The sequence below is a fragment of the Erithacus rubecula genome (genome assembly GCF_903797595.1).
Source record: "Erithacus rubecula genome assembly, chromosome: 3".
NCBI classification, from domain to species: Eukaryota; Metazoa; Chordata; class Aves; order Passeriformes; family Muscicapidae; genus Erithacus; species Erithacus rubecula.
Genome location: NC_136689.1, coordinates 76,504,258 through 76,530,586, shown reverse-complemented (window position 1 = coordinate 76,530,586; position 26,329 = coordinate 76,504,258). Strand labels below are relative to the sequence as shown.

Sequence of the window (26,329 nt, the reverse complement as noted above, 5' to 3'; positions counted from 1 at the left end):
ATGCCACAGGACCCTTGCCCCTCCAGCATTTTTCTTTTGCTCAGGAGTGGAGCAGGAGCTCCACCTTGTGTTCTCTGACACTCACGTCCACACCCCTGTGAATTCTTGCCTCGATGGAAGAGGCTAGGGAGCAGCAGTCACATTTTTTTGCCATATCTGGTAGACAAGTGCAGGTATGTTAAAGTGAATATACTTTTTATGTGTTTTCAAGGCATGTGTGTGTGTTTCTAACTTGAAATTTTGTTCAAATCCACCTCCCTTTGTTCCCACCTAATGTGTATGAAGCTGGAGCAGGCTCAGGAAATTTATATAGCTGCCAAGTGTAATTTACTGCCATAAGAAAAAACAGACACATTGTTTCAGTACAGATTAGAATCAGAAAGCAGGTGTTTTGGACCTCATAAAGGAAAGCCTCTTCTTTTACTCAGGGGCGATGCCTGGGATGTTATAGTTATTTTACAAAAGATGAAAGGCAAATGTACGTGACTGCTCCATCAAGGCATGGTACATGTCAGAATCACTGATCACTAGATCATCTAGCTAAAGGGGTAGATGTAGCCCCACAGGAATAATACATTCTGCTTAGTTTTTATAGATGATACAAGGCTGTGAAAACTATCATCAGTATACTTTGAATGATGCAGGTATCCAGCTCAGTAGTGGAATCAGAAGAAAAGCTTTGTACGAGATAGAAACACTGAATAAATGCAGAAGGCTTCCTGAAGCATTACAATTAATTCAATAATATATGAGGGATATGCACCAGCTCTCTGTGAAGAGCACATGAAAACAAACATGAACTTCTTATGTTAGCAGAATAAGCATTGAAGTTAAAGACCTTCCTAATTACAATAGCATTTTTCATTACTGCCTAGAAGCAGGACCAACTATATGCAGATTAATGGTGCCAAATTTGGATATGATGTACCTGAAACATAATGAATAATGAAGCACAATTGCAATACTACTGTTCAGGTTCCTTGATTCCTAACTTGAACTCAACTCCAAATTAATCATCAATAATACATATTCAGCACAAATTATCAATACAGTACATTCTACATACCCTAATATTGCAATCATTTCTCCTGGCTTACTATACCAAATTAATGCCAAAAGTTTCCACTTTTAAATTTAAATTATAATTTAAATTATATTTCACATCACATGTCAAATGAAAGTGTGAAAAAGGAAGGATCAGGAAAACCTAATATACTTAGACTGGAGAAAAGGCAGCTGGTATCTCTGGTTCCAGATCTTGTCTAAGACTATCTTTGAGAAGAGTGATGTTTATCAGCACCAGAGACTTCCACAGTGCACAAAAGCTGGGCCTGAGTTCCAAAAACAACAAGCAAATGCATTGACAGTGCCACTCTACCCTCAAATCTGGAGATTCTGATCCTTCTTTTTCTGCTCTGCAAGGCTGAGGCAAATTTTTCTGTAAGATGCTCTTTGAAAAGGCAACAAAGAAACTGGAAGACAAAAATATGCCAAGGCAATAGTAGAAACTTGCAGAGATTTCAAGGCTTTAAAGTAGCCCCTGCAGAAGCCATCTGATAATACAAAGGTGGTTAGAGATTCTATGCACAAAACCCAAGAGGGCAAAATGAGTCAAATGAGATTTAGAATTTAAGGTAAACCATGTTCTCTGAAGAATATTCAGGCTACAAAGTGTTCTGCCTGTAAGGTCTTGTTCAGCAAGATAAAAAGGGCAAACTCAGAGTTGGATGCATGGGAGAAATACCCACCAGATATTCTCAAGAGATCAAAACAAGAAAAAAGACTTTACTGGCAACTTTAAAAAATTGTAGAACTTTGGCAAAAGGCTTAGTACAATATTCCATAAAACACTTCTCAAAGCATTAACTGGGCCCATCCAACTTTGCAAACTCTAAGCCCACTTGATTTTAAGTTACTCGGAAAATTCCAAGACGAATTAGAAGAATTAGAGAAGAAAGAATTAGAAGAAGGAAGATAGAGAAAAGACAGAAAATACATAGAATAGCACACATACAGCTATCAACTCCTGGGTTCTAGCAGGGTTCAGACAGAAATTCCAAGAGAAGATAGAGTCAAAACTTCAGATAGCCTCACATTCGGCTTTAAATACCTTTCAGCCTTCCTGGGCCCTTCCAATAGGTGGGACTTCCAGTCATTTGGCCACTCAGAGCTGGGTTAGAGGCTCCACAGGTGGGTGTGGACAAGAGCCTCTGGTGTGCCAGGGACTAGCAGGGGTGGGATGTGGGACAGTGCACTGCCTTGCTAGGGCAAGCCCAGCCTGCCCCTTCCCCCCACTCACATTTTGCACCCCAAAGTTTCCAACAGGAAATGAAATTACTTTGTACTGGTTCTGACTTTGTTGATTTTCTCTGTCAGCATTTAATTTTCTTCATAGCACTGTTGTTTATATAGTGTCATCAGATTTGTTATCAAACAAAGCTGATAACACCCTAATGCTTCAGGTGAACAGTGCTTGCACAGCATCCAGGTCTTCTCTTGTTCTCACTCTGCCCACACAATGAATGGCTTAGGGGGTGGGAGTAGGGAGGAAGGGCACAAAAGAGACTGTGAGGGGACAAAACCAGACAGATGTCAGGATATAACAAAAGGGTTTTACAAAATAAGCAAAGGGATATTCATTGCAATATGACATCATGCTCAGCAATGAAAAGGGAAAGGCAGAAGTTGAAGGGGTTAGCCATCTTCTGCTCTGGAATTGGTTAGATATTGTTTGACCCATGGGAGATGGAGAGAAATTGCCTCTACAGCACTTTCTTTTCTCTTTCTCTACTTCTTCACTAATTAAACAACTTATTTTGACCCACAAGTGTTCTTGCTTTTGCTTTTCCTTTCCTCTTCCCTGTCTGACTGGGGGTAAATGAGGGGAGGTGAATGAGCATTTGTGTAGTGCTTAGCTGCCTTTTAGGATTAACCCACAGCTGGCTCAAAGCTCATTTGTGCACTGAATATGCTATTATCTGTTCAGGCTGGATGTTTTTTACATATATATTTACAGACTGTACCCATGGATTATCACTCAAAATAAAACTCATATTGTCCAGAGCAAAGGAAATCTCTGTGTCTGCTTTCAGCTTAAGCCAACCAGCTGACAAAACTCCTCCCACCACATGATGACCTTGCACCAGTTGTACAAATATGGCAGAGACAAAGGGGCAGCTAAGCCTACCACTGGATATTCATTATATGTTTTCTTTCTAAGTTGTAGTGAAGGTCTTTCAGTTGTTCCTAAATTCAGCTACAGGTGCTACAGGCCCTATTTTTTTAACAGGAACACTTTCTTGTAAAATAAATTTTCTTATTCCATCCCTCACTTGAGAGTTATTATAAGCCTATAGTTAAGTATACCTGACTACTAACCAGGGATTCCACCATTTTTTAATTTTGTCTTTAAGGGATATCTTGATCAAAATCAGCTGGCTTACCTGCTGAAACCATTCCCTGTGGTAGATCACCTCAAATTTCATAAGAACTTTTGCTACTCTGTTGTACTTGCGGATTATGCTCTTGCCATCTGGTGTTTGCAGAACTGCTGGATGTCTCTGGAAAGTCTCCATTGGCTCCTTGATCCTATGGAATAGGTGGCGTGCCCACAGGATCTTGCCAGCTATTGGAGGCAGATTACGAGCCAGTGGAGGGTCCCTCTTGTGCCTAGTGTAGATCTCACAGACAGTTTCTACATCCTGGCCATAGTTTTGAAATGTTCTCTGATACTTTTCATCAATGCCAAGATTCGGGATTTGCAATCTGCTTAGAAAAATAATAAAAATGAAAAAATTCCTTCAACATTTCTGAAATCCTTCTAATGCATTGCTGTAAAATACAGTTGTTCCAGATTCCCTTGCATGCTTTAGAAAATAACTACTTTAGCAGCAGTGTTTTCAGCTTGAACAAATGCTGTCACAACCTGATTCCAAGCAACAAAGATTTAGACCAGATGATAAAAGTTTCCAAGTAAGCCTACACATTTTCTGTTTTGTCACTGTTTTCAAACACTGAGCAGAAATTATGTGCAGCAAACTGTAACCAATTCACCACTAGCTGTCTATTCTATTAAAGAGATTATAGCACAAAAACTGACAGAATAGACTGAGGCTGTTTTGCAACAATGTTAATTTATAAAGATGAATTGGTAACAAATTAATGCCATTATTCAAGCACAAAGCAAAGGCAAATATGCTAACAAAGTTTTCCTGTACTTAAGCTGATTTTGAAAGATGAAGATCAAAGTCCACCTGTAAACTGCATTTTCTGATACAAAAAATATTGCTTTTATTCATCTGAGCTACTAAGACAACTCTTAAGAGGGGTGAACAGCTGCAAGTAATGAGGTTTAGTTTTGAGTTGGTTTTGTTTGTATTTCAGAAAGTGCCTCCTGCTCTGCTCCCCCCTCCTCCCCCTGCCTTTCCACCATCCTCAATGTCTTATTATTTCCATTGCCTGGAAGAGTTTTAGCAATCTAAATAGGACATATTACCTTTCAAATTTCTGCAACATACTCAGTGCCCTTGCAGTGTTCAGAACACTTTCAAAGGTGATGTCCATAAAACTCCTTAATTGATCCTGAAGAAGAGTAAATAATTCTACATCAAAGAAGTCCATAAGGAAAACACACCCAATATGCCAGGTATTATTTGACAGGATTTAACATGCAATATATTAGAAGATAATTTGTTTATGAGAAATAAAACTCAGTGAATATTTTTCCCTTTGTTTCTTCCCACAATAATTAAACACAGCACAGCCAACTTTCAAGACATTTTCTTTCCAAGTTCCCTCTGTAGCTGTGCAACCAACAAAAGTTTCTGTACCCTCCAATGTTTCACCATGCTGAGAAACTCAAAGAAGGCTTGCTTACCTCTTTGGCAGCCAAAGCAAGACAAGCATTTATTTTAATTTTTTTTCTTCTGCAGCTACCCTTTCCTTTCACCAACTTGTAATTTCAGAACTACTGGAAAGTTAATTATCTGACTTATTTTTACTATGCTCCTATTCACTCAATGAAATCACCCATTTTTGTTATTCTTGCCAGGATACAGTAATGAAAAATCCTTTTGTTGGAAGCCCTCAATGGACCATTCCATTAAACTAGTCTGAAAGATAATAAATGGAAACTCTAAAGTTGAAATAGAATAATTTTTCAGTTTTAGAATACAAACTTTGAGATTTGCATAGTTTTTTGGTGGTAACTCAGAATAATAAAGATTCATCAGTAAATTAAACTCTTAATTGTATCATAAAACCTACATGAAGATCATTTATGTCTCTGCAAAACTCTTCGTAGTCTTGGTCAAAATCAGTCTTCCTCTGATCCAAGAAATCATAATGCTTGTTCTTCATGTTGTCAACAATGCTCTAAATGTTTCAAAGGAAAAGAAAACTGTTACCAAAAAATGTCTTATGAAAAGATTTACCACACCAAACATTTAGCACAACAGGCCGTGCACGTTCACATTTTACCTTTGCTAATAGTTCTCAGTACTTTCTGAGCAATATAAGCAAATCCCTTAAAAGAAATATTTGCAGTTGCAATATCAAGTTGATGTAATGTCCATTTGAATTTCATTTATATTATTTGTTTCTGTTTTAAGCCAATTAGAACTGACAGAAAATTCAGACTTGCTTTTCATCAAAGACATTTGTTACTCATTAAACATTCTGTCATGCAGATGTTCATTTCTATTCAAAACTTAAAGTGCAACAGAGAAAAATATTTTCACATTATTATTGTCCATATCCTTTAAACAATTTACTCCATATATAAATAGACTATTCAAGTAGCACAGTAAGATGCAGCACATCACCAGCCCACAACTTAGTATTCCTGGCTTTTCTTGCACAGCTGCTTGTCTACACACATGAAAGTATATCTTAATCAGCATCTCCCTTGAGCTGTACACACAGATAAAGGATTTTTAATGATAAACTACTGTTCAACATTATAGTAGTTTACCATCGAATAACTATGAAATACAGCATATTTTCAGCTCAGCTGACTTCCACCATTTTATGGTAAGTCAACTGAAATTCATTTGCATTGCATTGCTGTAAATAAAAATTCCATCTTTTCATCTAACAAGCAAATCCTAGATGGAGACTAAGTGCTAAAGCCTAAAGAACAGCAAAATAGTCAACTACTATTGTAAAATATTTTAAAGATGTATAATCAGTCACATACTAACTATGGCTATGGTCGGTGTCAAATTGTTTAGTACCTGAATTTTGTCACTTTAAAAAAAAGTGCAATCACTTTTCTGCCCTTTATACAACCTGTCCAGAACCTTCCATGTAGCACTTTTCACCTAAGCTTTCTTCACCCCAAAGCACAATTGACTTTACAGCAGCTAGGTCTCACACAAAGCTCTTGTTTAAGGACTTGGGTGCTGCAATGGATAATGAGGTATCTGTGTAGAGTTTGCCTCACAGTCTGGTCATAGGCAGCTTTTCAAACACAAATGCCCCAAACAAATTAGACCCCTGTGTTCCAAACTACCAAAATAGTAGGCTCATTCAGATCATTGCATGACCTGAAAATTCGCAGCAACCTGGGTTGCTGGGAAGCCTGGTAGCACAGCTTTGGAGAGCAGCTCTTGGAAACAAAATTTAGAGCAGTCCACACCTGTCCTGACCACATGGAAGAGTCTTGGACTAAACTATCCTTACAGCTGTGCCCTGGCTAACTCTCAGAAAGCTATAGAACAGAAGATAGAGGAAACTGGCTACTGTGATGGATGCATTGAAGGAATCAAAACCCCAGACTACAGAGGGAGTAAATCAAATCGGGAAGAACCATGGAATGGTCACATTTTATACTACAGTTATTTCACTAAAGTGACCTGATTGACTCCTGACCATAGCAAAAAGGCAAAGGACAGAGTAAAGAAAATTAGAATTTCATATTTGCCTGTACAGCCACTGTATTGTATGTGATCCCCAAAAGCTGTCTTCAAAGTCCACATATTGAATACTTCTGATTTATTTTAATATTTACAGGCACCATAATTATGATACTGCACTAATAAACTTACATTAAAAAAGTAAGCTAACTCAGGCTCAGTAAAAGCAGGAGAGAGTCCATTTGATAGAAAAGCAACCTATCTGAGAAAGGAGGGAAAAGAATATAACATTTATATTCTTAGAAGATCTTCATGTTTCTTAAGTCACACTTTTCTTAAAAAAAAATAAGGAAAGAAAACTGCATAGTAATACTAATGAGCAAAGGATTGCTCACAGCGAGCCCAATGTTTGTACAGACAGAAAGGTAGCACTTATCATTTTTTGTGCTGATCATAGCACAAAACCATGCTCCTATTACTCCTGTCACAAAGTCACTCCACTTTTTTTTTCCAAGCAGCTTTGATTTTTGCATACTTCTTTCACGTGTCCACTTGCACCTTTTCTTTCATCCTCTCTGCTAATTTCCTCAGTAATCACATAATTGCATTGCCAATAGCCAGTAATTTTAGCAGAATTAAAGAGTTAATTTTTTGTTCCATAAACACTTCCCTAATTTTCATAATTTTATTTTAAAGGTTCTACTTAGACTGCCACAATATAATCTAATATGACAAAATATTATCTAATGACACAAAGTCAAATGCGTACCTGATATTTTGTGATCATTCCTTCCAATCCCTCTATCTTAGATTCCTGTAGAGCTGAGTAGGATTTCATAGTATTGAAAACATCTATTATCTTTACCAGACGACGATGAAAGGCTTCAAATTTTCCAAATATATACATCTCACTAAAATTAAATTGTCTTTCTTCTGGATTTTTTTCCAAATTCTCTTTTATCTTGTGGAAGCAATTTTTATATTCCTTAAAACAAAGAATTTAAAAGAATGTCAAACATAAAACAAAAAACAGTCTTTAGCTAGAACAAAATTTACTCAGGCCTTATCCTAACCTGACAGCAAGTAGAAGTTTCATCAATAAACAATCATGAGCACTTTAAAGAGAGTAACAGAATTTGCCTCTGAAAACTAACCCATCAATGCCATTACAGGATTACACACTTCATTAATGAACTGCACATACTTGTATTTGTATGTATCCACTGCTAGTGTGAAATTCTGTTCCCTCCATTTCATAGCAGGGCTTGATGTGTTTCCTGAATAACTGAGATGACAAGCCAGTTTCCAGAGACTGGAAATGTTTGCATGCTGAGCAGTTTTACTGAGTAATCAAGGTTGAAAAATAACTTCCAGAAGTTTTAATGCTGCTTCATAGCAGCTTCCACTTTTCATTCTGCATGTGTAACAAGGTCCAAACCTTACTCCAAACTTGCTAAATTCTTCCAAAAGTCAAAGTTCATAGTTAATGCATTTGATTGAAATAGTTTCTTTCAATAGTGGTTTTCTTTATAATAAAATGTTCATTATTTTATCACATTTATGTATGAATAACCCCACTTGGAAATATCAATAAAAGAGTCCAGATTTTGCTATGTTATCAGTGATTCAAATTGTATGTTTCAATCTACTGAATTTCTGAAAGCTTGTGGAACTAATAAGACTCAAATGAATACCTGATTTTTCAATGTATTTTCATGCACCAACTGGACAATTTGATATATCTTTATAGAAAAATACAAGTTTTGTGCTCATTGCTGATGGTAAGATGTCATACAAATTTACAGTAATTTATGCTAGAACTAGGCAAGATTTGCTGCTTCAGGAGGTATTAGGATAAAGCTCTAGTCCTGCAAGCACATATTAGGAATTTTAAAAAAATGCAGAAAGCCTGTATGAAGCTCCCAGTATGTACAGGGAGGTGACCAAAGAGAGAGTCAGGCTCCTCTTCACAGCAACACATGGACAGAAGCCAAGAAGTAAAGGGCATAAATTGAAATAGATGAGGTTCTGACTGGATATAAGGAAAGAATCTTTCATCCTGAGGACAGTTGAACACAGAAAGAGGCTGCCCAATTCTCTCTATCCTTGGAGAACTTCAAGACAGGACTTGGATGAAGGATTGGGAAACCATGTTTGATCTTATACTGCTCCTGCATTGGCTTTAAGCAGAAGGTTGAACTAAATACCTGCTGAGGACTCTTCCAAGCCGAATTATCCTATAATACTGTACTTTACAGGGAAAAAAGGAACAAAGAAAAATAAAATTTTAAAATTATCACAGAAGTGTATTCAAAAAAATAAAGGCTGTCTTCCTGACAAGTCTAGGCAACTGAACAGCTGAATTTTTATCAGTTCAGTAAATCCCCCTTTCTAAATGTATCGCTTGTCCACAAATCTTGGGAATATATTCAGTTCCATAAATCTCCTTGTTTTAATTTCTATTTCATAACTCTCCACATCAAGTGAGAAGACACTACCTTGAGAAACACAATCATGAAAATCCAAGCATTTCTCTTATTAGCATAGTTAAGATAGACTAAGCATTAAAATTCTGTTTCCAGAAGATCAACAGACAACATACTAAATTCCTTGTTATGTCTAGCATAAACATTCCAGTTCCAGTGGATATTTTTCAGTCTACTCATTTTTCTTCACCATAACAGTACTTTCTTGCATAAAATTTTCCTATTCCTGCTCTCCTAAATATACTTTATAACCAGTTTTCTATATGTTCTTCCCACCTACCTGTTTAAGTCTTATAGCTGCTTGTAGCTTTTCCACAACTCTCTCCTGTGGTTGATTCCAGATGGTGGCTGTGCCATTGTTGGCAATGTAAGATTTACATGCTGTGATCATCTGGTTGGTCACCTAAAAGCAGTTTTAACTTCGTGAAGAAAACAGCATTTCAAGACAAAGCAGGTCTTGCCATTCTTTCAGTCTCACCCTGACTCCACTGACCTAAAGCCTAACAAAGAGCAATATCAAATACCAGCCACATCAATAGACTGTCCTTCCTGCAGCACCCAGCCTCCAGAACGTGATATAACCAAAATGCTGTTGATTAACTATGCTCATCCTAAACCTACACATCTTGTACCAACCTTGAAATTGCATAGAGGGCTACAAAGTCAAAACTCTTCTGAAGGCAAAGGTAAAATCAAGAGTCCACAAGAGTACAAATGGTAAAGAAAAGGTTGTCCTTCCAATCCATTTCCTTATTTATGGTAACACATGAATGTCCAATTTTAATAAGAATTTAATTTATTTGGTTCTACCAAAAAAAAAACACCCCATTCATAATAAGCAAAAAGTGTAACTAAAAGTTATTCTATGTACATCAGAGGGTGAGATTTAAGCCTGAAAATGTTTCTACAATGCCAACCTACAGGCAATAAAATAAGTCCTAAATTGGTAGTAGTTTATCACTACTTCCAATTCTTTACATATTCAAAAAGCAGCATTTAAGTGACTGAATTTCTGTCTCTCCAATTGCTTGGTCCCTTGGTGTTTTCTCTTGCACTCAAATCAACAACACAGAAAACAAGAATCTGGGAATATTTCTTTTCCCACTGAGCACCAACCTTCACAAACAGTGAGGAGATCTTTTCAGAAGTGTTGTAATACTGAGAGATACTCTGAATCATTTTAATTGCATTTATGAGTCCTGGAATAGCACCCAACATGGACACCTGGAAAGAAATATACAGTCCAAGCTCTGCTCAGTACTTCTGTTACCACACGTTAGCACAACATCTAATTAGTGAATGCAGGAGAATTACTAACATTGTCTTCAGAACAGTTCTGTCCCTGTCTAGCTGGGCCTCTCCTGCAGAACTGCCTGTCTTACATAATTTCCCAGGCTCTACAATTTAATTTTGTGGAAAAATTAAATTAGCCACTGGAGTCCTGGCTAGAAGAATTCAGATCAGTGAGTGAAATTTGGTAGAAGTAAAGGCCTCTTCAAAAAAACCCATTTTTCACAAAAAAATTAAAAAATAAAAAAAAATAAAAAGGTAGGTTTATATGCTCTGTTGCCAAACTTGATGTAAGCTTGCATGCAAAGAGAAGTCCTTCACCATTTGGAGAGAAGAGGAAGAGAAAGCAAGATTGAAGGGGTGAAGCTGAGCTTGGTGGTGCAGAGATGTGGTTTTAATTTCTGATTTTACTTGTCACTACCCAAATGTATTTGAGCTATCAATAAAGACATTTTTCCTTAAGTTGAGTCTGTTTTACCCATAATTATAAAAATTAAGTCATGTTCCGGTCATGGAAAAATACATGAACCTTTTCATATTATATCCTCATCCTTCCATATTGAAGATGGGGATTGAATGAGAGAATGTGTGATGCATAGCCATGGTCAGACAATCACACCCATTTTAATTCTTCATATCTCTTGTGGTCTTCAGTAAGTTTTGTATGTAAGAGAAATGCCTTTTACTAAATATGCCTCCAATCCTGTACTTCAGGGTGGCTGGTTTTGTTTACTACATGTTATATTGAATCATCTTATGCATTCTCACAATATAGCGTGAGAAGGTGTTTCATAATTATATCTTAACATTTGCATGATCCTATTTATCTTTTCCCAACCCAAGAAGCTGAAAATTGCCCTATAAATATTAGTCTAACTATGATCTGGCCACCAATACAAAGACAAAAGATCAAACTTGGACTTTAGCATAGCATTAGGTTTACTTTTCTTTTTTTTTCATCTTAAGAAATTCACTTTCTCCCAGAAACAAAATCTTTACAAACATCAGAACAAAATCTTTACAGACACTATGGTAAGAAAATAACAAGTACTTTATTTTCTAGCCAGAAATTCCCATTAAGCCACTTTTGCCATAACTGCACAAAATCTCAAACTGGAGTTGTATACGTAAAATTTTCCTGTTTTATTTACAAACCCATCTTACAGAATATATTCATGTTGCTTGTCTCAAGACATTTATGTTGAGAATCTAAAAGTTCTACTTACAGGATCACTATGGTATAATGGGTCATAATATTTTTCCAGAGAGTACAGATACTTCACATTATCTTTAGCTTCATTTGCTGCGTCTGTGATGCGAATATCCAATGTTCGCCACTTCTAAGAATAGAAAATTAAAAAACAAATAAAAGTATGTATTTCAGGGGAAAAAAATATTTTTCAATAATTTTGATTTGTCATTAGCTTCTAAACACATTTGAAAGCACAGATCTTTTACTTCAGCAATATACTTGTTCACTAAAGATGAGGTCCTTGTCTTGTTTCAGTAACTTATCTGTGAACATAAAGTTGGTTTAGACCACTCAGCAGTAATGTGCAGTCAAGCTACTGTAAAATGTATGAATAATGGATATATGACTATTTGTTCCACATTCCATTTTGATGAGATAAGATTTTTATTTACTTATTTTCTGTTGGCAACGGGACTTTAAAATTGTTATGTCAATGTAAGAAGTTATGATTCTACAAACAATTTTGACAGGCACTGTAACCACATGAAAACGAGGCTTAAAAGTGGGAGGATTCTTTTTTTACCATTAAATATCTAGTTCATTAATTCAATATTCTGATTTAATAATCAACTTCTCAAATATTTTTAATTATTTATTTCTGTTGAGCCGTGTGGAGGAAGCACATTATCAGCCTTTAGCCTGAGGGGATTCCCAGTCTTTTCCAATAAATTGAACTAGATTTAATCTTTCTCTACTCAGGCTAAGGAATAGAGAAATAAAAAGAAAACAAAAGCCAAAGATGTTTCAACGTTTTCCCCACCAGCACAGTTAAACGCATTAACAAAATGAGCTAGGGTATAAAGAGAATTTCTAGTCTTTATATCTGTCATAATTTAAAATAAAAACCTTCAGCAGTTTGGATTTAGCAGCAGTGAGTACTCCAAGCACTGCCTTCACATCTGTGCTCTTCAGCTGCTCCATAAGGTAGTTGAATTTTGACAATTTCTTTTTCCAATAATCAAGCTCTGCTCGCGGTCCAAGGTCATCTGCTTCTTTCCTCAACTGGTCATTTTCTGCAAGAACCTTTTATCATACAGTAATGTGAGTGATGTTCTCTTTTTTTATCTGAAGAGGTAGCATGGATCAATTCTACATTTAACACATAGTATTAACCACGCCTGATAAATTACCTAACTTAGCCTCTACCTCACAAAAGAAACTTGATTTTGTTTGGTCCTTTTTTTCCAAGTTAAAGAACAAATTCTGCTCCTTCTGTTCCAAGTGCACTGTTACACACAGTTGCATTTTCTGCAAATAACGTGCAAAGGATGCTTCAATGTATAAATGTGACAACTGAGAATAGTGTTCACTCAATTACTGTGTTCTTTTTGTTTTCATTAAATCCACTGAGAACCACTAACTGTTTTGTACTTTAATAACAGGCAATTATCAAAGTCAGGAGACTAAGCTTCCCAAACTGTGTATCCTATATTAACTAGCAGATGGAAAAAGCTTTCAGTAATATTACCATTGAGAAGTAAAAGCACAAAAAACAGTATTTTAAAATAAAGAGATTGAACTCATCTAAATTTATAGAAAGGTAGCTGTAACACCAAAACAGGACTAAACTCATCTGCCAAGATACAGATGTATTTCACATTTGTCCCATCTATCACCTGTTCAATTTGTTTGGTCCATTCTTTCATGCAGACTTCTATTTTTTCAAGATCCTCTATGCTGTTAGCAACCATCAAGTAATCTGAAGGTCCTCTTAGAGTTTGCAGGTCATACGTTTCACATTTCTTCAGGCTGACCTAAAACATAAGGTTAAAAAATGTGAAATGTTGAATGTTCATGACAACTCATCAAGGAACTTTAAAGACTAACTCGTTGCCCTACTTGGGGTATCTCAATTCCTATTCTCAGCTCAGTCTAAATTAAACTGGTTTGAGCCAGAAATAGAATCTAGAGAATTCACCAGCCAGGCAGCTTTGCTCTCATGCCCTTTCCTTCACAAAAGCTGAGTAGAAACCAGCCAGTTAAAGCAACAGTTTGTCATTCATTAATCACTCAACATTTAAAAGTGACCACAGCCACTGGAAAGACAAGAAGTTAATAGCTTTAAAGCACTGGCCCCAGAAAAAACAAGAACAGCAGCACCTACAGAACTATTGAAACCACAGATCAAAGTATAATGAGTTACTGATGACAATAAACAGAAGTGTTGGGTTATTCTCCAGCTTAACAGAAGTATTTTTTGTAGGTAATCTACAACAACAGTTAATTCAAAAGGTCTAGAGCTAAAACTTCTGCAACTAGCTCTCTTTCTATTTACCGTATGAACATACCTTTTCCAACAGACTTTGCTGAGTTCCTGACAGGACACTAACAAATGCTTCAAGGGCACGAAGGAAGTCCTGCTTAATATTGGGAACTTGTTGAGGTTCAACCCAGCCATGGTCCATAGTCTGTAAGGCTGGAATGAGTATTTCTGATATCAACTGCTCAACACTTTTTAATAAGCCATCTCGACCTATATCCATCATATTAAAATTTACTTCCTGTGAAAGAGACACAATACAAAGGGTCTTTCGTCAGTAAAAACTTAGTTATATACAATTTACATGTAGTCTTAAATAATTCTTGTTGTTGTAATTTAACACCTTAGTATTTTCATATTGATTAATTACTCTGTCATTACAAATTGTCTTGAATTTTCTTCCTTAGCATTCTCTTTTCATATCAATGATTGGAAATGCAGATACTTTCTTGTGGCAACAACTTGATGTATATCATTCTCGACCTTTTTTGTCCTGTTTCATTTAATCCATCTGTGTCCTTTTATTCATTCCTCCACATCAAGAGTTGTCCAAATTATATGCTGAGAGCAAATACCCCATGGTAAAAACAAATTTTAGACAAGATGAAGTACAGAGATGAGCAGTCACTGACTTACTTGGTGGATATTCTCAGTTGTGATGGGTTTAGAAAAACTAGATCTAATGAAGAAAACGCATACACCAGTTAAAGCAACTTCTTTTCCCTCTGTCACAAATACTTTAAGTTTCTTCTTCTTAATCAATTGAGAGTTCGTTCCTATTCCTGGAAGGCCAAAGTACTCTATGGATTCAAAGAAAGAAACAGCCAAGACATTTCTTATTTAATCAAAGAAAAGTTTTCTACACAAACAGTTCAGTCATTATTTGTGCCTCTCTGACTCCCAGTCTCCTGGAGGCACCTCACAGAACTACCCACAGAAAGTATTCAGCATTCAGAGTCTTCATGGCACAGTAAGAAATATTTAATCTAGTTTTGCCATTCTTACATCAAAAGCTTTTCATTTCTATTCATTTACTTATTTTTCTATTCCTTCTAAATAATGGTTCAGGCTCAAGGTCCTTTCATAGTCTCTATCATGCAGTTGTACATAACGCCCACTTGCTTGAAAAAGAAAAATTAGAAAATGTAGTGATGAACTTTATCTTAGGGAGCTATTATCAACTGTTCTTCCCTAAAACATGTAAACATAAGAAAAAAAACAAATAGAGTGCTTCTGAAAACAAGGAGAAAGACCACAGCAGATTCTTTGGGGGAAAAGCAAATAAATGAACAAAACTGAATAAGGGAGCTACAAGGCACTTCCTTGTCCTTTCTTCTTCCCCCAACATGAATATACTGCTCCCATGTTCAGGCTGCTGGCAACACTTGTAAAGGGTCTTTAGGGGTAACAGACACTCATATGTTTTTGGTCACAATATCTCTTTGCTACTAGCTTTTCAATATCACCTCAGAGTAAAATTGAATGCATGCAACATCTCAATGAGGCACTACAACAACAAGATGAGGAAAAAGTAAATTTTTGATACCAGTAGTTAAAGGACAACATCCAAAAAGTGACAGACTCCTCTGCATGTATTTTTTCTTTCTGGTATATGACATCTGCCCCAAGAATCCCTATTTTGGATCAGGTGGCCACCATAAGTTCCCTCCCCACCCTTCTGTTCGCATCATCTTTCCCTTTCCTCTTTTTCACCACAGCTCTGAAGAAGTCTCCTTTTCATATACCTCACAACTACAAGGGCTCTGTCACCAGCAAGACCTGACTCTGAAAATGTTATTAATTTTACTTATTGCACACTAATAATCTTGCACTATCTTTGTACTGCAGTAAGGTTTCTCCTTTGCATGGTTCTTTGTCATGAGGGGGCCACAGAGGTGGCTGCTGTGAGAAGCTGCTGAATCTTCCACCATGCCCAGCAGAGCCAGTTCCTGGTGGCCCTGAGGATGGTGCTGGCCAAACCTGGGCCAATTAGAGATGGTGGTAACACCTCTGTGATAACATATTTGAGAGGAAAATCAAAACAGAGTGTGGGGCACAGTTTTATATCAAGACAGAGAAAAAGGAGGAGGTGAGAACATGGTGAGGAGCCTATGCTGGAGCTGGTGGATGCCTGGGGGAGGCTGGGATCCAGTGGGAGACCCAGTGGAGAGAGGGGCCCTGCTTCCAGGCTGGAATAGCCTGTCCTTGGAAGACTGCATCCTGTGGAAGAGTCATGCCGCAGCAATTTTGGAAGTGTGTGCCTGGGGGAGTATTCTTACTCATGAGATTGGAACCATATTGGAGAAGTTCACAGAGAACTGTCTCCCTCACAGCCTCACAAGAGGAGGACTTCACTCTCCTTGGGCAGTGAAAGAAAACTTCAGGTGACAAACTGACCAGCACCCCCACATTGCTGTCTTCCTGCTCTGCCTGTGGGAGGGAGGGTTGAGGAAATAAAATATGGTTTTAAGGGCTTATTTTACTTTTTATTATCCTTCTCTGATTTCGATGGCAATAAATTCACTTACTACTTTTAAGTCAATTCTGTTTTGCCCTTGTAGTGTTTTCTCCCAGTCCTTATCTCATTTCATGAAACCTTGAGTAAATTTTCTCTCATTTCTCATCTGTCCAGCAGGGAAGGATGAGTGAGCAGATTTTGTGAGTACATGGCATCTGACCAGAGTCAAAGTGCTACAAGTAATCACAGAGGCAAGACTAGCAAAAGTCATCAGTTTTCCCACAATCTGAGGAGGTGAAGTAGATAGCATAACTTCAAGTCTCTTTAGAAAATATGTACACTGCAAGAAATAAACTTTTAAATGACACCTTAATACTCTGAAGTAGATCTTCCTGAACTCACAGATACAGTCTCCTCTGCAGAGACAAAATTTCTTGTATGCTCCCTTCACTAACAGAAGTGTTGATTGATTGACATCAGGGACAAAAAATCAGCTTGTATATGAGGTGGCGATAGTAAGTACCCTTGCCAAGAAGGGCATGTAATGCCATAAAAAGTCACTTAGCTTTACCAATTAGTAGCCACCACCACAACTGAGACTTTTGCTTTGGCAACCTGTGAACCAGAGACTTAAACAATCAACACAGGTAATTCTTTTACTCTGCTCCACCCACAAAGAGAAAATGTACAGCAGAAGCTTTACTGTTGATAGTATTACAAGTGACTACTTTTTTTTTTTATTTTACTTTTTTTTCCTCCTGTGTATGATGTTCTAGGGACTTTTGCTTATTCATCCAATGCACACTTTGCAGTGAAGTCATTTGGGTTTTGCTTGTGTGGCTTTTTCCTACTGCATTTCATATTGCCTACAGTTAGCACCACATCACAAAAGGTTACCAAGATCATGCTTTACTGTAGTGTGATCTGATTGCTTTGGAGGTGGGATGTGCATGGGCAAGTCTCATTAGATTTATAAGCTTTGTCCCTTGCCTCACACTCTTTGTCATACTTTCAGCACTTCATTTCAGACATGTTAAAACTTGCTAACCAGATTCCTAAAGCAGTAGCTGGGTTTGTGCTTGAATTTAACTGTATTTCTATGTGCATTGAAACTCTTTTTCTTAAAATAGCTTATATCATATTAAATAGTCTTTTCATCCCTTGTAGATATATACAGATATACTGTATAAGAAAATACATACATATATACTGAAAATGCATGAAATGTAAATCCGTATTTTTACATTCATCAAGGTATATGTTTATGTAACTATAAACATTTTTATACAGCTATACATAGGTATGTTTACAGGGTTGTTCATGTACATCCAGGGTAACCAAGTGGGGTGAACTCACATCAACCACTCTCAGGCTCTGAGAAGTCACAAAGCAGCTGGCAAGTCCCAACAGCAGTGTAACAATGTATTTGAACAGTTTAGCCCATGGTTTATACCAGGTACACAAACCTAGCCGTTTTTAGATGTCTTTCTGCTGTTTTATCAAATGCTCTGGGATTCATCAAGGCTACTGAAAGATAGATTGTGCTAAACTGTGAGAGAAGAAGCTGAAAAACAGAATACCAAGATTAGAAGAACCGAGATAAAGGTGGGCAGTGAAGTACCCGACTGTAACCAGTCACATTTCCTGCAAGGTGCTTGCAGAGTGCCTGGACAAGATAGAGGCACCAATCAAAAAAGGTGTGGTCATGTGGACAGTAATTTTAGAATGTATAAGTAGGGTATAAGATAAACAATAAATCAGCTTCTGCATAACCACATTGGTTGTTCATTCAGAGAAATCCTTTTTTCCTGCACAGCAGCAGCACTGGAGGCTGTGGGAAAGAAGCCAGGGGCAAAAGGAGGATGTCCTTGTCACACAGGTCCTGAGTTACCTCCAGAGTAAGGGAGAAGGAGGCTTCCCCCACGAGTGTGGAACATGGGGGCACTCAGTAAAGGAGAATGTGCAGAAGGGACTTGTGGGGAAACACCCCTTCTACCCACAATGTGGGCCTCTTGAAGGCACTGTCATGTAACAGGAGTGGTCCTAAATGGATGATCATGTGCAAAGAAATGGATGACTTCTAGGACCAGCAGGCGGTGTGACTGAAGGGGAGGAGGAAGATCACCTGTCACTGCTCACTTGGTGTGAAAGTCACCTTTTAATTATCAAAAACAACTTTCCACAGGCAAGAGCTGCTAAGCTCACAGGGAAGTACTTTGCTGCTTCATAGTAGCAATATGCAGAAGTGCACTAATAACCTTTGGCAACTTCATCAAACCTCATTTCATGAGCAGGGATCAATGTCTTGGTATGATCAAACCTGAGTTGCTTTAAGGTCCAGTTTATAAGAATTTGACTATTTTCTTTTTCCTTGCACATTTGCTCAGCACAGCTATAACACGTTAGGAGAGTATAAGTTGCTTTACCTGTATCCATTATCTCCACATCCTGATAGTAGAACATCAGATGACGCAGACCTCCAGGGGCCAGGAATCTGTTAATGCGCTCTATCTGTTCGAAATCATGTTGAGATCACAATATGTCACTGACTTGATTCATATCACAGCAACAGAGGAAGCCTTTGCTTATTTACATATTTCTAAGCATCAGGAGAATTTCACTGTTCATCAATTCAAGGCTGCCATCAAGCATCACTTGAAGCATGTGTTCATGTGCAGTTCACCAATCTCACATATAGGCCATACAGGCTGAGGAAGTCTGGCCTCATCCATTATTTTTCTAGATCTGAGTGACCCTTCCATACGATCCTTAACTACATAGCTATCTTTAGCAGAAAAGACTAAATTCAAATTCATCTTTAGAAACATTAGGTGGTACCATTTGTGCTTTCTAGTCCAGCAAAAAGGCTAAAAGATTACCAGAAGCCAGAAGAAAGCCACAATTATCCTTCTTTCATTATTTACAAGCCTCAGTTACACCAAGATAGCAAACCACTATTCCAGAAAATCTCCAAGATGAGGTCAAAACAGCTATTACACTTTCCTCATTCCAAGTATAGAAGCTGCCAATATTTTCCTCCTCTGACAGCTATTTTCAGGCAGTATAGTATGCCAGGAAATCCATTTAGAGCTAAATGCACAAAGACTGAAACAAATTCTGCTTTTTAATGTGCATGAGTGTTCTGCACTGCTCATTTGCTATCTCATGAAATCACAGAAATGTTGGAAGGGACTCTGAGAGGTCTTGAGGCCAGCTTCCTGTGTCACCAACTACAGCTCAGATCATCTAGAGCTTTTCCAAGGCTGAGTCTCAAAAGCCCCAAGGACAGAAATTCCACAAGTGACTTGAAGTAACCAATTCCCATGCTGCATTACCCTCCTGGTGAAGAAGGGTCTCTTGGTGGCCATTTTACAAGATGTGGCTTTGTCTTTGGAGTTATCATCTGCACCCACTGAGAATGGTTTAGCTCTGTCATCTTTGTAACCACTCTTCAAGCAGCTGCAGGCTGCCATCTGACTGCCACCCAACCTCTTCTTCTCCCTCACCTCATACCTCTTGTGCCCTGTGACCCTCTCTTTCTAACTGGCCTTCCACTGGACTTTCTTCTGTTTCTCAAGAATATTAGCACTGAAATGGGAATGGATAAATTGGAGGAATGCAGATGAAAAGAGAACAAGAGAGAAAAAAACCATAAAAACCCAAACAGAGCCATGTCTACTTTAGTGTCAGGAAGTAAAATATCTATTTTCTTCTATCTAGGTTTTTTTAAAAAGTGATATTTTTCAATGTCTCAATATATGAATTTGTATTAGCCCTCATGCTAGTCATAGTGACATCACATAAGCCATTCCATTTTGTCAAGTTTCTACCTATTTTAATTTTTTAATTTGCTAAACTAGACTGCAATGTAGTCTCACAAATGTTGCTGGCAGCCTTACAGAAACAACAACATGCAGCCTGCTGAGGGCAGGACCCTTGACCCTCTGTGTGCTGTATACTCAAGAACTGGAAGACTTCACACTGTGGTTTGACTATGAAATACAGTCACAGGTTTTAGTATATAATATGTAATCACTGGAAGAGAGAAATTATAATCAATTTTAAAATCTATATAATTACAATAGGTCCTGGAATTAAGGACACTTTTGTTCAAATTAATTAAACATGCTGAAATATTTTTTCAAGGAGAGACTTAGCAATCTCAGGTGTGAAGTCTGAAAATTATCTCACCAAGAGTTTAATGGTAAAATTAATTCCAAGGTATAGTATGACCTTCACTTTCAAATTCATCAGATTACCTGGTTACCATCAAGAATAGCATCTTCTACTTCTGCTTTGTCCAGATTCACACAAGAGGCAACAATATCCAGTAAGTAATCATGTCTGCCATCCAGATGAGCACGTTTAGCCTCCCTCTCTTCCTTGAGCTTTTGCTGTTATAAAACACAAAGTGGACAATGAAAAATTCACTATCTAATTTGAAGACAAAAATAAAGAAAGCTTTAAAATTTATTTTTACAAGTAAAGGCTATTACATTCTTCCACACTTGTGATTTATGTTTTTATGGCACTCAAATGAAAATTTTAGAACAGCCTTTGTTATAATTTTACAGTTTGATTCTGGTGTTCTATTTTCAGATTTATCACAACATTTGTATCATAAATAACGTTGTACAGAAAGCTAATTTGTTGAAAGGCTTTGTAGAAAAAAAAGTGTATTTTATATGTACAGCTCCATTATTCTGCAAGTTACCTTCAACGCCTTAAGTCCTTCATCTCAGCTTTTCAGTCTAGTCACGTATGACCACCAAGTCAAGGCAGGATTCTGACTGATCTTTGTTATTCGTGGAAGATATTGTAAGCACTCTCTAATAAAGACAGATGCTGCTGGAGGAAGCTAGGGTTTTATACATTATCTCTTTAATATAATGAGAAGTAAAACAAACCACAAGCCTCAAGGTACACAAGTGTTTACAAATGTGCTTAACTATAGCTATTATACCATTCTTCAAGAAGTAAGCCTACTCTTCTAATTAAATTGAAATCCCATATGTAACACACCTCATTACATTATAGACAAAATAGCCTTCTGGAATAGTTACTGGTATTATTGTGCTTGTGGGTAACAAGATTCAATATAACTTTATTTTCAAAAGAAATTTAGAATTATGCTTCATTGGTAGCAAATTCAATCCTTATTTCCCTAGTGATTAGGAGAAAACCAGTAACTTTATAAAGTATGCATAAGTGATTTATCCACAAGCTTTTGCAGAGCCAAAAGAACCTACATAATATACTTTATACCCATATGTAAATATCTTTCCTACTTTCTGAAGGAATTTTCAAATTCTTGGTAACTTGTAACTACTACCCTGCCTTCATAAATGCTGAATGTATTTGAAATATTTTTTCATATAAAAGACAAACATACAAATCTTATTCTTTTTACAGATATGTCTGAAGAACAGTGTAGCAGATTAATTTTTATATGTAGTTTATGCTATTTTACCTCTCTTACACCCTAACATGGTCTCCATTATCCTGAAAGGGAAGTGTCATCACAAGATGGGCTTTTCCCACACGTTTTCAAACACAAGTAGAAATTTTCCTCCTCATTATACATGCAAAAAGCAACCATTTTTTCTGAATTGGCTTCTTTCACACTAGATAATAACAAAAGAATCCTCAAAATTATTGTTCCAGACATTTGAACACAACTGACAGGACATCTTTAACAAAATAATAATAATAATAATACAACCAATATTCTACCAAGTAGTTGCTATTTAATAAAGAAGGAAGCCTTTTGTTTTACCTAAACTACAGAGAGACTACTTTTGTATACTCTGCTTATGTTTTTAACATAGAGCTCCAGATATATTGCTATACAAGACTACAGCTTTCACTGGTTTTTAAGTCACCAGCTCCACCTGCATAGATGCTCTTGATGTGTTCATAGCCTCCATTTTCTTCTACAAGTTGCTCTTTGGGTAGACTGAAATCATGAGCACCTTCTTCTCAGACTGCACAATCATGCCCCAATGTTTGTTTCTGGTTTTTAAAACTTTTTTAAACTGCTGCCTCAAGCCCTATAAAAAATGCACCAGGTATTGTGAGTTGCTGTTCATACAGCAATGGGAAATATTTGATGTCTAAGTCCAGTAATAAGAATATTCATTAACATATCACAAAACTTTAAAAGTATAATTAACTCAAATTACTTAAAGATCCATACCTAGAGAAACAGGAAGCTATTAACTAAATGGTAAATCTATAGTTTTATGAAGATTAAGACTTGGACTTGTATTTATCATGCCACCACTGCATGTGCATTGATATGTTGGATATTTCTATTATTAATGCAAGTTCCATACATTTTTTCCTGATAGTTGCTGCAATGCAATGCAAGAACACTCAATACAATTCAAGCTGTTATGCTTCTGTATTTTGATGAGTTATCATGTCTACCACTTCCTCCCCAAATGAAGTGCTGCTCAATCACAACCTCACACATTAGTTGTTGCAGTCATTAGAAGAGATTTCTGCCACACTTTTAGGATTAGGTTGTACACAGAAAAGCAGAGGAAACCTAACTTCAGTGGTTTCAATATCAAGTCACTAATTTATGTTTCTAAAAACACTAAGAGGCTATGCTGGAAATGGTCTTCCAGTCAAGATTCTGAGCTTCCATTTACACACTACTAAAAGAATGAATTTTAAAGATATTCTTTACTTAGGATTAGGAATCTCAGAGAATTAATTATAAGAAAATGCTTAGCTTTCTACTTCTTATTCTTTCCTTTCCTCTTTAGCTACCCTCACATCCCACTTCAAATCAGCATTGTGGTCACAGCCTAAGGGTATCTGTAATTTTTTACCCTGCAGTATTCACTGCAGAAGTGCATAGGCCCAAACAGAACCTCTACCAAAAAAACCACCCAAGAATAGGCAGCTCTATGTAATTCAGAATTGCATAGAATACTGAAGGACTAAGATTTGATGATAGAAGGATACTGAAACACACATGATATCATTTACACAGATAAGAGAGAGATTGCTGTTACATGCAGTAATGCCAACATGCACATCCCGAAACGTATCAGCAGCAACTATGATCAAGATCATACATCAAAGCCTCTTCCTAATGTCCCATGATGTAGGAGGATGCAGTATTTACAAGAGATAAACACTGTTTCACTTAAATATCTGGCAGGATTGTCCAAGTTGTTTATGGTGCATCTTCAGCTCAGTTTTTCATGTAAAGAAAGATACAGGTAACCTGGCCAACTTTAGTTTTGGGTTTCTTTTGCCACTCTTGGTCATGAAGGTAAGAAAGGTCCTATGGTCCCACAACAAATGAAGGTCCAAAGTTAAACTAATTAACTGAAAAGCCCTGTTCTGATTATTAGTCTAGTCATAACACATAGTTTGTTTTATGTTACATAAAACCATAAAATTCCTGATACCTATATACCAACAATTTGGCACAGGAAACTAATTTCATTAGTTATCCTCTCCTGAAATAAGAAAAGGGAGAGATTCCTAAATCTTTAATATACCTAAACCCATAAACATCTCACTATCAGTCTGAAGAAATAATTGAAGATTAAATTAAAAATTTTTGAAAGTTTCCTAGCTGCTACAAAAGTATACATATTTAAGTAGCAGTACTAAAAGAGCACAAGTCAGAGATTCCAGGGGTTCTTTTTTTTGAAACAGGCTTAGAAACTAGCTATTGACTATTGCCAGCTTCTCCATTACAGACTGTAGCTGCTGATGCAGACACCCTGAATAGACTTAGCAAGAATGTTGTTTAGTATGCAAGTCATATGTACACAAGCTAAAACTTTTTCTGAACACCCTTTATCCAGCAAATGATGCGTTTTGTTGACAGAATACTGTGCATCACTCAATTTAGATATGCTGAAATCCAAGTCTCATGGGTGAGCAAGATTTTACAGGGAAGTTCAATAGTGAAAGTCAAAAATAAAAATGTTTTATTGCTCATTTACTGTCTTTCCAAAATTTATTTAACCAACATGGAATTCCTTTATCTCTCCTTTAACTTGCTAAGATGTTTTATATTAATAAGCCTTGTTCATTAATTTCCCTTCAAAAGTAAACTGCAAATCATTTTATACATCATTTTAAAACACCCTGAGTTTTCAATGTTCAAGTTTCAATGTTTTTATTTTATCTTTCCAAAAATATACAAACCCTAAAGAATTAGAGCAGTTCCCTTATCTATCTCTATAATGTCAAAAATCAGAGCCCTGCACTTGTGTTATCACATTGCATTAACTCAGGAACAATTTGCTTAAATAACTGTCTTTTCTAATGAATCTAAGTATCTTATTGATGTCTATGTTCTATTGTGGTTTCTTAGTGCTAAGAGTTGCCTTCAAAATTCTATTCCCATCTTAGAAGTATGGGGAAAGTGAAGCTACATTTCTATTTTTCTTCATGGCAGAGTTAATCCCTGTCTAATCTAACATCAAACTCCTTAATGTACATTTGGGAAATTACACCATTACCAGACCATTGCAACAATCTGAGCAAGATACAAGTACCACTGGCCAAGGGCATAAACACCTCCCAGTGCAAATTTGCCTTTCAAAACAAACTGTGCAACTAACATCACCCACTTACACTTATTTTAAAACACACATTATTCTATGCACCACTCCCCAATACACACCTTTATTCAAATTATATATTAGTCTAAACCTAGTTCAAAAATTCATTTTTCCTTACCTTTATCACTCTGCCAATGCTCCGTTTCCAAAGTTGCTTTCTTTCAGCTCTAAACATTGTACTGTTCAATATAAGCATCAAGCACTGTTTTTCAGGAACAAGCCCTAATCCATGGGGAGAGCTTCTACATTCATCATTTTGTGCTCCCCCCAACCTTTTGTTTGAACTTGCTTCTTTCCTTTCAGTAGGAATGCCAAAATAACTCTGGAAAATAGAGTAAAGACCTTAAAAACGACCCAACGCCTATTAACCTTATCTCTGTATTTAAAATTCAGTTCTAGTGTGCATACAAATTGCTGGAAAATTAAATTGCACTACCACAGAAACAAGAGGTCTCTAACCACCAGAATTTACTGCCTATAGATTAGGCCATGAAAGTTACTGCTACCAACCACAGTGTTGTTAAGGTGATACTGTTTACATACAAACACGGCTGGATACAATTCATCATACTCAAGGGCACCATAACTATTTGCAGAAGTCAATTTTGTAACTGCTTCTCTGATTTGTGTTTAGCCTCTGAAGCAATCCTTGTGTCAACAGGCATCTTTGTTTCCTTGTCACAGGTGATTGTTTAAATATACAGCAACAGTCATGCAACTTTCAAATACCTTTTACCTACAGACTTGTAAATTACTGAGTTTTCTATTCATGTTTTTTATAGGAGTACATTCAGTCACACTTATTTTTCAGTTGTACAGTGGTTTCTCTTCAGCAAGAAATTACAGGTTTTTTTCTTCCTAAAAGAGCTTTAATTTTTTTCTACTTCAGTGGCTGAACATAATCCAATGTCCTCTTGAAAATGCCAAAAAAAAAAAAATCTAATTATCCAGCATTAGTAACAAGAAAACAGACATTTTGCAGCTATTTCTGGCTTTAAGTGTCCCTAAATATTTCTGCTTCCACTCATATCAATGTGAGGAATTTCTAAAAGCACTTGACAACCTTAGCATTGACAAAAATCACATGAGTAAAAACCATTTTCCCTGTATTATCTATATTTTCCCCACCCAC

At 36.8% G+C, this 26,329-nt stretch overlaps 1 protein-coding gene across 1 annotated transcript in view; it reads right to left on the bottom strand.

The window, feature by feature from the left end:
* The window catches only part of DNAH5 (dynein axonemal heavy chain 5), a 114,291-nt gene extending 88,613 nt beyond the window's left edge, over positions 1-25,678 (bottom strand). Inside the window, exons 1-14 of the mRNA XM_079300281.1 lie at positions 25,316-25,678; positions 20,860-20,994; positions 19,027-19,111; positions 14,779-14,942; positions 14,171-14,383; positions 13,499-13,636; positions 12,729-12,905; positions 11,857-11,970; positions 10,457-10,564; positions 9,621-9,743; positions 7,624-7,839; positions 5,266-5,373; positions 4,496-4,581; positions 3,444-3,765 (exon numbers count right to left, since the gene is read on the bottom strand). Coding sequence (XP_079156407.1) covers positions 3,444-3,765; positions 4,496-4,581; positions 5,266-5,373; positions 7,624-7,839; positions 9,621-9,743; positions 10,457-10,564; positions 11,857-11,970; positions 12,729-12,905; positions 13,499-13,636; positions 14,171-14,383; positions 14,779-14,942; positions 19,027-19,111; positions 20,860-20,994; positions 25,316-25,393 — 2,067 coding nt within the window. The 5' untranslated portion in view covers positions 25,394-25,678. The remainder of the gene's footprint in view (positions 1-3,443; positions 3,766-4,495; positions 4,582-5,265; positions 5,374-7,623; positions 7,840-9,620; positions 9,744-10,456; positions 10,565-11,856; positions 11,971-12,728; positions 12,906-13,498; positions 13,637-14,170; positions 14,384-14,778; positions 14,943-19,026; positions 19,112-20,859; positions 20,995-25,315) is intronic.
* Positions 25,679-26,329: the final 651 nt, after the last annotated feature.